The sequence below is a fragment of the Lytechinus variegatus genome, chromosome 7 (assembly GCF_018143015.1).
Source record: "Lytechinus variegatus isolate NC3 chromosome 7, Lvar_3.0, whole genome shotgun sequence".
Lineage (NCBI taxonomy): Eukaryota > Metazoa > Echinodermata > Echinoidea > Temnopleuroida > Toxopneustidae > Lytechinus > Lytechinus variegatus.
The window spans coordinates 21,229,409-21,243,306 of record NC_054746.1 but is presented as its reverse complement, the minus strand read 5'-3'; the positions used below and the strand labels follow the sequence as shown (position 1 = coordinate 21,243,306).

At 35.8% G+C, this 13,898-nt stretch overlaps 1 protein-coding gene across 3 annotated transcripts in view; it reads left to right on the top strand.

Annotated features, from left to right (window-relative positions):
- Positions 1–6,982: 6,982 nt before the first annotated feature.
- Positions 6,983–13,898, top strand: part of LOC121418721 (phosphofurin acidic cluster sorting protein 2-like) — a 95,630-nt gene continuing 88,714 nt past the window's right edge. For all 3 annotated transcript variants that reach the window (XM_041612792.1, XM_041612791.1, XM_041612790.1), the window contains exons 1-3: positions 6,983–7,268; positions 9,293–9,380; positions 13,703–13,792. In XM_041612792.1, the coding sequence (XP_041468726.1) occupies positions 7,162–7,268; positions 9,293–9,380; positions 13,703–13,792 (285 nt within the window). In that variant the 5' untranslated portion in view covers positions 6,983–7,161. The remainder of the gene's footprint in view (positions 7,269–9,292; positions 9,381–13,702; positions 13,793–13,898) is intronic.

Genomic DNA, 13,898 nt, shown 5'->3' with positions numbered 1-13,898 from the left:
AAACGGCATATTTATTTTTGAAAAAGGAACTTCCCATTTTGGAAAATATTAATTTCCCTGTTTTTTTTTTAATTTCATTTTGGGGGTGCAAATGCCCCCTGCCTCCCTCCCGGCGAATCCAACTTTCGTCAAATGGGGGGGGGGGCAATTTTTTTTCAGTCATATTTTCCTCGATCGGCAGCTTTAAGTTGATTTTTGTTTGTTTCTTTGAAAGGATAGTCCTAACAGTCAATAATTAGCTTTATACTTATAAAATAAAGTAAATATGTAATAACATGATAAACCCTTCTTAAATAATGCGAGCGTTATATATTTTTTTAATGTTAAGGGCAATATGTTTGTGATCTTCAAAACGAGATGCCTATGTAACTAGATTTAGATAATAACTGCGAGCAAGAAGCGCGAACAGAAATTTTAAATATATAAGCTCTGACCTGATCTAAAGGGGACATTTTAAGAACTTTTTGTAGTTAGCCATGAAGACGATGCGTGTTTCAACCAATGGCGGCGGAACGTATTTTCTTTTTTTCGGGGGGGGGCCAATAGGGGCAATTTGGTGCAAACGGATATTTTCACCATGAGATTATCTGTGTAAAGAGGTTGTGTGTTTTGTAGTAATTGAAATGTCTACTAGTTTGAGCTTGCGATTCGCGCTTTCAACATCTCACAAGGATCATTATTAGTATTATTTTCATTTTTTATAACCAGCAGAAGCTATTATTAAAATGACATCCCCTCCAATACAAATCCTATTATCTAGAGGTTACTCGCACGCGACCAACACACTTGATCCCCTGCATCTTTAAACCATTTGCTTAGGCAGCAATTGCTCAGATAAAATCGAAATCAGCCTATAGGCTTGATCAGGGCGCCCATATTCTTAATGAAATACATGCTTTTGGCCACAACACACGCATGTATCATCGATCGTTATTACTATATCATTGCATAATATCGTGTAATCTTGTAATGACAACATCGTTTTTGTTACCAAAATGAATTATTTTCATTTTCGGAAATACGAGCCTTATTTATTTTTCGGATTAACGAACATTATTTCGTTTTCGGATTGACGAACCTTCGGAATTACGAACCTCATTTCGTTTTCGGATTAACGAACCTTCGGAATTACGAACCTTATTTCGTTTTCGGATTAACGAACCTTTGGAATTACGAACCTTATTTCGTTTTCGGATTAACGAACCTTCGGAATTACGAACCTTATTTCGTTTTCGAATTAACGAACCTTCGGAATTACGAACCTTATTTTGTTTTCGGAAATACGAACCGTCGGAATAACCGAACCTTCGGAATTACGAAGCTTCGGAATTACGAATGTTTGCGGTTCTGTGACCGTCCTAAATGCAATTCGGGGCCCTAATCTCAGAAGATGGTGTAAAACAGAGGCTGCACGATTTTGAAAGCCAGTGGGCGTCCAATTTGTGACACCCCCCCCCCCCCCAACAAACACACACTCCGCCATAACGTATACAGCCGGTACCAAACAAACCAAGAACTGGAAAGAACTGGTCTATAAGGAGAATGGAAACTGATATTGGAAACATTGATATGTACACAGAAGAGCATTGGCGTTATGAGTAAAATATTGACGGGTCAGAGTATGACGAATGGGTGCATTCATTATTTTTTACGGCCCCTTTACTCTGTTAACTTTCACGTAATTAAATTTAGTGAATTTAAATATGTAATGTTTTGTAAACTATAAGATTAGGGGAGTGGGCTTGTATAATCACGAGAGTCCTGACACTGCTCGTCGGACTTTTATTTACATAATTTTAATGTTTAAACCAATATACTTCACTTTGACACTTACATAATTCACAATGTAAAAGTACTTGATCGGTTTTTAAAAATATTTTTCCGTTTAGTTACTGTTCAATTTTTCTCTCTATTTGTTTATAAAATATATATATTTTTATACACCCTGATGATAAAAAAAATCGAATTGAAAGATATGACATACTTTTCATTTTATTTTAACGTTTTTATTTGTTCTTAAGAAATATTCACGATGTAATGTACCTTCGACTTTATTTGAAGAATATTCCAACTCCATTCAACAATTAGGATAATTACTTACTCTAGTATAATATCTTAACTTAATCAAAATAACTGAATTGAAGCAAGTCATAAAATGAATATTATACTTCAATTATCAAACAATATCAAATACACTTAATTTGTTAAATTAGTAAGACTTTATTATGTAACAATCTTTCTTTCCCTCCATGGTTTACGGAAATATTTCGTTTAAAAAGTAAAATTTACATAAAAATGGAAAATTACGATCGAGGTCCACATAATTCATATCCCCCCTTTCCTGTCGTTTATCGGTCGTAGATTATTTTAGGGGCAACTACCCCCAAGACCCCTCCCCCACCGATTGTGTATGTCAGTTTTCGGGAAACGTTGTTCCTTGTGATTTTGTTGCCCCGCAACGTTCATTGCTCGAATTATATCATGGAAATCGGTAGACTTTAACCCGTCAAATTGTGATAAGTAGTACTTGTTTTTCCTGATGGCTAAGACAGAATGAACGCATTTTCGTGAACATTCATGTAAGAGGTCCGATGACTTAATGCCTTCTCCCATAGGCGGCGAAAGCGGGGGGGGGGGTGTCCCCTCCTAAAATTTTTTGGGCTTCCGCCGCCAATGCCTTCTCCAATAGAACAAGTTGAGCTAGGGTAAATGCCATTAATGCCAAAGTCCACTTGCGCACTGATGAAACAAAATAATCGAGACCTTCTCTCTTCCAATATTGAACTTTTTAGAGAGTGGAGTGTTTACCTTTTTTATCGAAAATCTATTATTACAGGATGATGTGCCTTTTTTTGGTGAGGGTAATACTCTAAAAACAAAATTATGTGGTTGGGCGAGGTCCTTTCGACTTTCCATGTCGCAAAAAGCTTCATGGGCACAGGTTTTTCCCGCAATATTCCATGCTTTATTAGCAATCAGGTAAAAAAAAGTCACCACCATGGTTACACTCATCAGTCGCGGCTGGGTGGAATGATTATCTGTTCAATATAGTCAGAATTTTATTTTATTTATTTATTCATTTATTTATTAGAACATATTTAAGATCACCATAAAACTGTTTTTTCATCAATGACCTGATGCAAACATAAAGAACAACATCTTACATGAAAATCAAAATCAAAAGTCAAAATCCAAGTCAAAGATAACAATGCTTAGTAACATAAATAAACAAAGATTTTTATTCAAATGATAATATGAATCAAACTGAAATATAAAAGTTATCAAAAGGGAACAGTAACTAACTACTAATTGTATAGTTTATTCACTGATTAAAAAACACTGAAATGTTAGCAAGGAAATAATTATGGCATTATAGAAAATCGAGTGAAACAATGAAAATCAGTTATACTATTTCTATTTGATTTCTGCATTCATGATGAATATGCAGCATAACACATACAGGTGATACGTATTTTTCAAAACAATAATATATATAATTGTCATAATATAAGCAAATGAAACATAAAATTAACAAGATGCATTATTCACTTGACACTTGACAGAAAATATAGTTTAAAAGAATGCAGGAGATCGGATGATGGTTGCCTCGTGAAAATAGTACATAAATGTTTTTTCTCCATTGATCAAGTGGGTGCATTGCAGATTTGCAGGTGCAGGTGCAGTATAAAGTGCAGTGAACCTTGAAAAGGGGGATGCACGATGCTATGATATTTCTTTTAATAGTAGCTTTCAGTGAGAATATACTGTCTGGAAAACTGTTCCAAATGTCAGGACCATTACGTTGAATTGATTTATGGGGTTGGTGAGACATTTTAGTAGGTCCATGGTGAGACCGTGAGACCATGTAGGTCCATGGTGAGACGGAGGTTTCCGGATGTGCGGGTTGGGTATAGAATGAACAGACCTCCTAAACATAACATATACAGGACGGAGGAAGTTGATTATTAAAATATTTGAACATTAAAGCTAGTTAAATAATATTGATATCAAAGATTTTAACAGTTTGAGCAAAACAATCGGTCAGTGTCTTTCAAATCCACCTTTAAAATAGTTATGTTTGTCAGTTGACGTCACAATGGGTGAACAGAATCAGCTGTAGGTATGATTTGATTTTATTATCTTACTGCAGATCCGACGTGTCATCTTATGAAGCTAATAAATTGGAATTATTCCTTGGACAATTTTTTTATTACCTCTACAATATCAAAATACTGCTCTGTAGTGCTGCAAAGTATGACGAACGTGGCCCCGAGTTTAAATAAATGGTAGAGTGGTTTTCCTCTACAACTTTGCGAAGTTTGGTGAAAATTACATGGGTTTTGAATAAAGTGCAGCATTTCTTGTACTTATAAGTTTGCTATTGAAATTTCACAATGTTGAGGTTATGTTTTTGTTATCTTTCGCCCAATTTCTAAGAACTGAGAGTGCTGTTAGATTTGAAAAGCAAACAATTAATAGCAACATAAATAGATTATTCATCTTAAAGATACAATTATTAATTACATTGCGGAATTTGATGAATTTTCATGGATTTTGACTGAGTATACCAGAGCTTTAAACTATTATTGTTGTGATCTCGTAAGGTCTAAAATGCCAATTTCTTTTGAATGCGCAATTCTGTTAACAAAATCCATTTAGGTGAAGTTTGAAGCTCTATAGCAAAACAAAATCGAGCACATGGACCCATGCGAATTTTTGCATATTGAGAATATTCAGGTGTGAAATTATTTATATGCAAAGTAGAATGAAAATGACATGGATTTTCAATGTTTGGGAGCAAGACTACGGAACCATTTGTATTTTAGACATTTTGGACAGAATGAGACTTTTGCCCGTTTTTTGCGCATTTTAGACTGTTTCAAGCCAACTCGCAATATTTGGACACTAATAATTTAAAAATGACCATATGCTGGACCCCATTTGTTTTATATTTTAACGTCTTAAAATATATTCTACAAATTTGGAGATTATGATGAAAATGACATGGATTTTTAATGTTTGGGAGCAGAACTTCGGACGGTACATGTATTATCAGACTTTTGTTTAAAATATTGCCAATCCTCTTTTCTCATTTTGTTCAGTTTTCTTCCTCTTCTCCTGTATTTCGCACTTTCCTTTTTCTTCTTTCCTCCTTATCTCTCTCTTTTTCCCCCATTTTGACAGGGGCGCTTCGCCCCACTGAATCCACCTATGTCTTAATATTACCATTCCTTCGCTATATGTGTTACTGGATGCCATCTTATATTTTCTATAAAAAAATCCCCAAATTTCCAAAATGTGGTGACGGAGATTATCAATCGGAACGCCGGCCTATTTGCCTGTTTGTAACGTGAGATGGCGACATTGCATTTAGATCCATATTATGTTAATCTCATTGACATTGATATATATAGGCCTATATTTATTTGTGTATTTGTTGTATACATGTAAAGAAACTTTATTTATATGAATTGTTATTGATTTGAAAAGAAGAAGAAAATAAAATATTATTCCAAACAAACAAAAATGTTCAGATATTCTCATAATAATATGTTTTGTGGACTTTAAAATTTTCATTCAGAAAACTTGTGTGATTCTGAGTTTTGTCGCCCTGCTATGAAGTTGATTTCATTAATTGTTTTAAATTACTATGTATTTTGTTTTAATGGACATGAAATAAGGAACGAAATTTAACTGAATTGCGGTAAATAACAAAATAGTGATATTTATTATATATTAGAAATAACAAATAGTGGAATTACATGAACTGAATAAAAAAAAAATTTGGGGAAAGCAAAAAATAATTTTTGTGGGGGAGAGGCACTAGCAGAACTATATTGACTTGAAAATGAGATATTTTAAGCACTTTTAAATCTGTTTAAATCTCGGAATGTTCCTCAGTAGGATCTAAACAGGCAATGAGAGTGCAATAAAGCACGAGTGTTTTTTTTTTTTAATCCTGATATGGTAACTCAGAAATTATTGTATTTGACCATGCTTCCCCCGCCCTGCACTTTCGCCCTCCTTCATCTTCATCTCTCTCATCTTTCTCATTTCATTTGTGCCGCGAAAGAAGGGGGCAGCCGCTTGGCGCTGGCCCCTGAATCTGTCTGGATAAAATATGATTATGGAGATCAGTAGTGTAATGAGCAAAATTTTACTGGCTAGATTTGGTGTATATTGCATAAAACTTATAAAACGTTTGGAGCGAGTGAAGCGAGCGAGCAAAATTTTTTACATTCACATACAAGAATCAAATTTTGTGATAGATTTTTAACACGATATTCAGAAGATACTAATTTCATCCTTTTTTCTTTCATTTTTCTTTTTGTTTATTTGGTCGTGATTTTTTTGGGGGGTGCAAGAGAGCACCCTAGCCCCCCCCCCCATATCTGTATGCCACTGGTGGAGATGCATGAATCAGAGCAGTGGGATACCAGAGTTTCCCCATGCACTCCGCATGCACTGTAAAGGAACTATTTTTCAATATTGATGAACGCTTTTTGGGAATACAAACTAAAAAAATAAAAAAAAAGCTGTATCTATATAGGTTTACCCAAGGAGATAAGTGTATATCTATATGGTTTTACCTATTCTCAGAATATTTATCATCAAAGTTTGAGTCCGTTGTCAGATAATGAAGGTATAGGGCCTACGGTGTGCGGAAAGAATTAACCCCGGGAATTAACCTAATAACTGATAATTGAGTGTAAATGTTGGAGTTTCCAGTTCAGTTGGAAGGAAGTATGGATAAATCATGAAAATCACAAGTATGACTGATGTAAAATTGAAAGTAAACCAAAATTGAAATTTGGAGCTAGAGACCCCCCCCCCCCCCCCCCCCCTTAGGAAAAAAAGAAGAAGTCTGCTCTAGCTCTGGGAAAGCTAAACGTACGCGTACGCGCTCGTCGACCCAGCTGTTTTTTCCAAGTGACTCCTCACGTTCATTTCTCTACGCATAATCGTTTTACGGTACGTACGCGTCCGCGCTGCATGCCCTGATGAACTACAGCCTCGCATAGTTCTCCGAAGCGGGACGTTCCTGATTTTGGGACGTTTCACCCGTTTTTGCGACTTTATTATTTTCCTGAGGACTTTATACTACCATGAAGCCCTGAGAAGTTAGCTGGAATATTTTACAATTGACGAGTTGGATTTAAAATGGCGGAGAAAGTGATTAAAGTTGGGAATGCTGCGGGCAAACCTGTGCCCATGAAGCTGTTCGCGACATGGGAAGTCGAAAGGACCTCGCCCAACTGTATCCCGAGGTAGGCTAACCGAATTACGCTGACCTGTGTGAAGTTAACGACTCTATGACTATGCTATACACATGTCCATGTATACCGTAGGCCTACTGTCTTCTTAGTATTAAATAGTATTAGTAATACTATAGTACGACTACGAGGGCAGAGTGGGCAGACACAGTAGCAGGATACATGATGAAGTAGATCTCTCTAGATCTTTTGGTGTTGTGAGGGAATGAATTTTCTTTAACTTTAACACAGATTTTGCTGTTGTGAATATATTGTAGAATCATAATCGATGCTTGTTTATGTTTAAGTACAGTAAACAGGGGGGGGTACTACTTGACCAAAAACGTGGTAGGCATGTGCCATGGGCGAGACCAAAAACAGGGGCTTTGGAACCAGCTTATTGTAAAAGGAGGGTCCTCGGAACAGGCTTAGGAACTACAAATGTTTGTGAAAATGGGGGGTCCTTACGTGGAGGCGATGGTCGGAAAGCGCTCTGCGGCCGCTTTTCACCAAAAATGCAGCTCATTGTGATTGTAGTGGATCATTGCGGCTGGAACGGCGTAACGAAAATAATGCGAAGCTTTGGAACGGATTTCTTTCTTTTTTTTTCTTGATAAGAAGAAAACACTATGCTTTGGAGCAGCTTTCTTTGTTATTTTTTTCAATAAGATAAAAATGATATGTACATGTATGCCTTGGAATAGAAATTTTAGTGTAAAAATGGGGATCCTCTCAGCAGCACATACTGTACCCACCTAATCTGGAGGCACAGACCCTGATTGGAACTTTGATCAACAAGTGTGCCTCCACTCAAAGACTTGTGCACATACAAAGCTTGCTGTTCCATTACACGAGGGCCTTCCATACACAAGGCATGAATAGGCTATTCAGACCCTTAACTCTGAGTCACGAAGGGTTTGCCCAGCAGACTAGTACCCACCACACATTACATGTATATATTGAGTGCCCCCCCCTCCCCCCGGAGGGGGGGGGGATAATTGACTAGATAGATTGAGACTGTCTGAGTGAGCTGAGACTGAGTGAGAATATGTAAATTTAATACTCACTTTCTAAATTGTTTACTGTAGTATTAGACCTCATAAATGAAATATGCCCTTTTGCGAAATGTATACTTGTTATACAAGAAATAATTCCCAACAATAACATCAGACTTTTTGTAAAACAATGGTCCCCAATTATGTAACCAATCAATGTTATCTGCTTAGTACCATAATTATTAATTTTTCTTGATGTCTAGCAATGAGTTTTTGTTTCTGTTGCTGTGTTTGATAGATCAACTATGATAAATATTATCATTTAACTTTTCTATACAGTCTTCTGCAATGTGTTGAGATCGGCTAATGAACTTATTATGGGGTTTTAATAGAATTGACACTTGAGGTGCAATTAATTGATGAATCTTTTTAATATGTTGGGTCATTTTCTTAGATGTGATTATAGATCTTTAATTTTGAAAAAAAAAATTGAGGAATCATCAGTAGATAAATAATTGTTCAAAAATAAGGAGAGTACACTGTACTTTGAGGCCAACAGTTTGAAATTAAGTCAATTATTTAAATTATGCCAATGTTACTTCTATAAAAATGAAGAAAAAATGTTACTAATGATTGAAAAGAATTGAATATGAAATCAAATTCATGGCCAGTTGAACCTACCTAGTAATTCATAAACTTCTGCTAATTTTGGTATAAATTAAACTGGGAATTATGGCATGCTCTAGTCCTGTAACCAAGCATCATTGGGGAAATTACAAACTGATGCAGAGATTAGAGGTTAATGTACGAGCTGTTGTCACGTCTTGGATGGTGTTAAAAGGTCAGTTTTAGAGACTCAGACAAAAATGCTTTGGTGATTTATGTATCATATTTATGTATCTGCAAAAAGTCAATCAATCTCACACACACTGGCCGTTGAATATGCTTACAGTCAACTTCTGAATACATAGTATTACTTAAAATTACTCATTTTTGCCAGACAACTTCTTTTTCACATATTTATTTGTTCGTTATTTGTTTCAGATTGTGTAGCTTGCGGCTGACACGACTAGTGGTTCACAAAGCTTTAGAGAGTGATCTCAATTCAATAATAATAGCTGTCAGAATGCAAGTAAGTATTATGGACTGATCTTTTTTTAGTATAACTGTAAAAGTTCATATTCTTGTACATTAATACAGGAGGGGGGGGGGCTGTGCATCTGGATCAGTCTGCTAGTAGAAGAAGTAAACTAGTATAGTAGCAGCAGCAGAAGATTTATGCCCATTTCACACTTGCATGCATTGTGGTACCCGCATTGCCCCGCATTGATGTGTGCCAGTGCGGGACACTATGGCACGACTTTGCTGTATCAGTTCACGCATTGTCCCAACACGTTCATGACATGTTTCTGCATTGCTTACTCATAGTTCACACAGTTTTCGCGCATAGTTCATGTAGTGTTCACACACTGTCCCGATGTGCTTACAGCAAACTTATTCTCGACACCCTATTCTGTAAAGTATCTAGCATAAATTCAAATATTCCAATGTTCTGGTGTTGACACCCTCTACTTTCGTTGATTAGGACAACTTAAACTGATCATGTGGTCTGCACTAACAATTTTGCGCGCATCATTCGCTAACTACGCATGAAATATGCTTAGCCTGTGCGTGAAATATGCGCGACCCTGTCATGAACTACGTGCCACTACACCGGGGTGTGCCTACTTTTTTTTGCACGCAAGATTTATATTTCGATGCCCTGCAGTGGCACGACTAGGTTGCACATACATGTAGGTTGCTCATAGTTCACAAATTTGTAATGCTTGCTAAAATTCCAACATGTTGAAAATTTTGGCACACACTGCTACGCACCTCTCTGCACTCATAGTCGCGCATTGGCCTGCAGAAGCGTGTGCCCATGAGCAAACTATGCGGGAACCACGATGCATGCAAGTGTCAAACGAGCATTACATACACTGTAGTACTACATGTACATGTAGTAGTAATAGGGTACTAGCTAACTACATGTAGCAGAATTGTATGTTGTAGTCCGTCCATTAAAAGTACATGTAGGCCTGCACAGTATTATGTATTGATAACAAAAAAGTACATAGGGCCTACATGTACATACATGTATATAATGCCAGTAGAATGAGGCACTTGGCTATTGTTTCAGGTATCTCTTTTGTGCCTATTAGTTATAGAGCCTTCAGATTTGATTTGATTGATGAAGGGCACTTCGAGGATACTTTTTATTGATTGGTTTCAAGGTTACCTTCTGCACAATTGTGTTGGTATTTTGAGCATTTATATTGTGATGCTAGAGAGTAGTGTCAGTATTTACCTGACATAATTTTCAGGCTTTTTATATTTTTGGTCTTCCAAATGCACTACTCACAACAGATTTGTGTCTGTACTTTATTATGCTCATGAGGAACATATAAATAATGGATTTTCTACCACAGATCAGTCTAGAATAAGCTTCTCAGACTTTTGATGATATACCTTCTTCATTCTCTGTTGAAGGTAATATTAACTGGCAATTGGGTATTAATGTATGTGTTAAGCATCAAAATATTGTGAGTACTCGACACACTCACTTTACAAGTCTTCAGAGAGAAAAAAAGCAATTCCATTGCTGTGTCGTCCAAGATCAAGGGCTGTATTCTATCATTGCCCCGACTTCCCTTCAATTACCCTGTATAAATGTAGACATGCTCTAGACAGCTTCTTGCTCTGTCTAAAGTACAATGCTCAAGTAGCAAGGGCTTTGTGTGGAGTGAATCACTGATATGGATTCATTGTTATTGTGAAGGATGAGTGATAGGCAAAGAGGGTCACCATCAGGTCACCCATCTCTCTAGCCTCATTTACACATGTGTGCACAAATGTCAATTTGCAAGTTGCAGGGAATCCTATGTGTATAAATTGACATTTTGGATTCTCTTTTATTTTGTTTTTTTATGAATGTAAGAAATAGCTGAATCCAACATGTACTAGAACTAGTAGGATCCATGGTAGGGTAGGAGTGACTAGATGCCTTCGGAATTCCTTTGTGAAAGATGCAGCTATAAATTTGGCTTACATTGCTACTTGTAATGTACTGCAGATATCTCATTTATAGTGTAGGCCTACATTTTCTTGTACTTCTGTAAGTTCTCTTTACTTCTATGTTTTGCTCTCTTCTTTCATAGCATCTTGAGCATTTAATCAAAATAGAAAAGACGTTATACAAGGCTCCACATTCAAATAATTTTTTTGGTGGCCCATTAGTAAAGTTTGGTGGCCCGAAAAATATAAAGAAAAACATTAATTAAAGATGAATAAAACAAACTGAAATATTCTGCAGTCACTACCACGTACCACTATTATTTGTACATCTTGTATGTAAATCGTGCTTGCTGTTATTTTACTTTGCTTATTTTGTGGTAATATATAAATTGTTCTATCATTGTGAATATGAAATGATTGAAAGAGAATAAAAGAATTGTATTGCTCCCAGGTTGTGTGGACTTTTAATCTCCGTATAGACACACACTCATAATGGTAAAGTAAATAAATAGTGCATAAAGCAAACTCAGATTGATTTACAAAACAATGATTTTTCCTTCCTTTTTGATCGTAAAACCTAGATTATGCAGGCCCCAAATCCAGTTTATTTTCTCTTTTCCAGCATATTATAGCAGGAGAAAATCACAGAAAATATGCTGCAGAATTAGAACAATGTATAAAAGGGGGAAATAAACAAAAATAATTTTTAGAATAGTATATTGAAAAAAAAATTGTAAAAATGAATAAGTGAAATATACAAATAAAAAATGAAGTAAGAAAAAACAAAGAACAGGAAAAAAAATTGAGAAAAAAACAAAAGAAAATGTAAGAAAAATGAATAAGACAAAATTATCAGAAAAAATGGGGGAAATTAATTATTATTATTATTCAGTAGAAACATGTTCTTTAATCAGGCATATTCAATGGGAAGGGGTATAAATGGTTTTATCACTGTAAAAAAAAAATGACAGAAAAAAATAAAACGGCAAGTTATCTGGAAAAAACAGTGAGAAAATTCCTTCCCTATATTTGACAAAATGATGGAAAAAATTCACATTTCATATCAATAAAATGCCTTCCCAAAGTATTTACTTCCTTAAGAGTGGTTTAAGAAGTCATTTATAAACAAGAAAGAAAGAAGCTGTCTATTCAAGACAGCTTCGAAAATAAACCAAATATCAACATACATACAAATGCACATGTGGGACTGTGATGTACTCACCTATGTGTTTTATGTGTATTAATGCATTTGGAAATCGGTCTTTTTGAGTCAAAAGAGAGGTCATAATTCCTCCTTTTAATGCTTGCAAATTATCAGGTTTCAGTAATATGGACTGTAGAAGGGCATTTCATTGGTGTAAAATGTGACTTTGACGTAGATTTTCAAAGTTCTGGGGAAGATTTCTTAGCAGTAACATTTCGCATCGCAGCTCCCTGAGTCTGAATAGTCTGCTAGCGCACAGCCAGCTGCAGTGGTTTCATGCATGCAAAGCTCAGCCAGACAGCCGGCACGGCCATAATAGTTACTGTATGCTAGCGGTAGGCCTACATACTGTCATGACTGTGCAATCTTTGTGTGTGTGTATTTGTGTGTAGATTAACAAAAAAGGCGCATGACGAATTGACTTGCAATTTGAACTGTAGAAAGTTGATAAATGCATGCAAAATCGGGAGAAAAATTGCGCTACTTTGAAAATTATTGGTTGCCCGATTCGGGCCACCAAAACTTAACATTTTTTCAATAATGGTTGCCCGAGATGAATTTTTGGTGGGCCACCGGGCCACCGCTAATGTCGAGCCTTGCGTTATATAAATATTATGCATTATTATCATTGTGGATTCCTGGAGGAGTTACTTTGAGAACATTTGCATTATACATATATGTTTCATGTAGCACCTACATGTGCATGTATGGGCTTTAACAGAACATGTAGTTTGTATGTTTAAAAAAAAATCTTCTTTATTTCTTATTAGGACAACAAGAGCCTGATGAAAAAAGGTTGATGACTAATAAGTTCAAATGTTCATTTGAAGATTTAGAGGTACTATATTATTAGTGTGTATGTGTATAGTACACAATAACATCAGCCAAACACAAATACACTGTACACGTATCCTGCATAAAAAGTTTCAGTTACCACAGGCATTAAAAGTACCATCATGTTGTGCATAATGTATTTTGGTCATGAATCATATATTTAGTCATTCACTGCTTGACATAGTCACAGCAAGGCTAACCAGTTAAAGTAGTCTTCCTCTAAAAAATATCAAAACTCAAGGCCTATATGAATGATATTCTCTCCTGGAGGTTAGTGAGTTCTCTTTCTGACCCACTGATGCACCACCAGTTTTCCATATATGTATATATGTAAATCTGTTCTTTTCTCTTTTCTCCATCAGAGTTCCAAGAGAACATTGCGGTCAAATGAAATTTTCTTGCAGCAAGGCAAAATTCTGGACACGGTCCTTGACTTGTCATTTTCATTACAGGTAACTTTAATTTTTTTTAAAGCATGTTTTGCAATTGACTTCATTTTTATTTTGATTACCAACAGATTCACATAATTGAAGTTTGCATATTTAGAGATACCTTTAA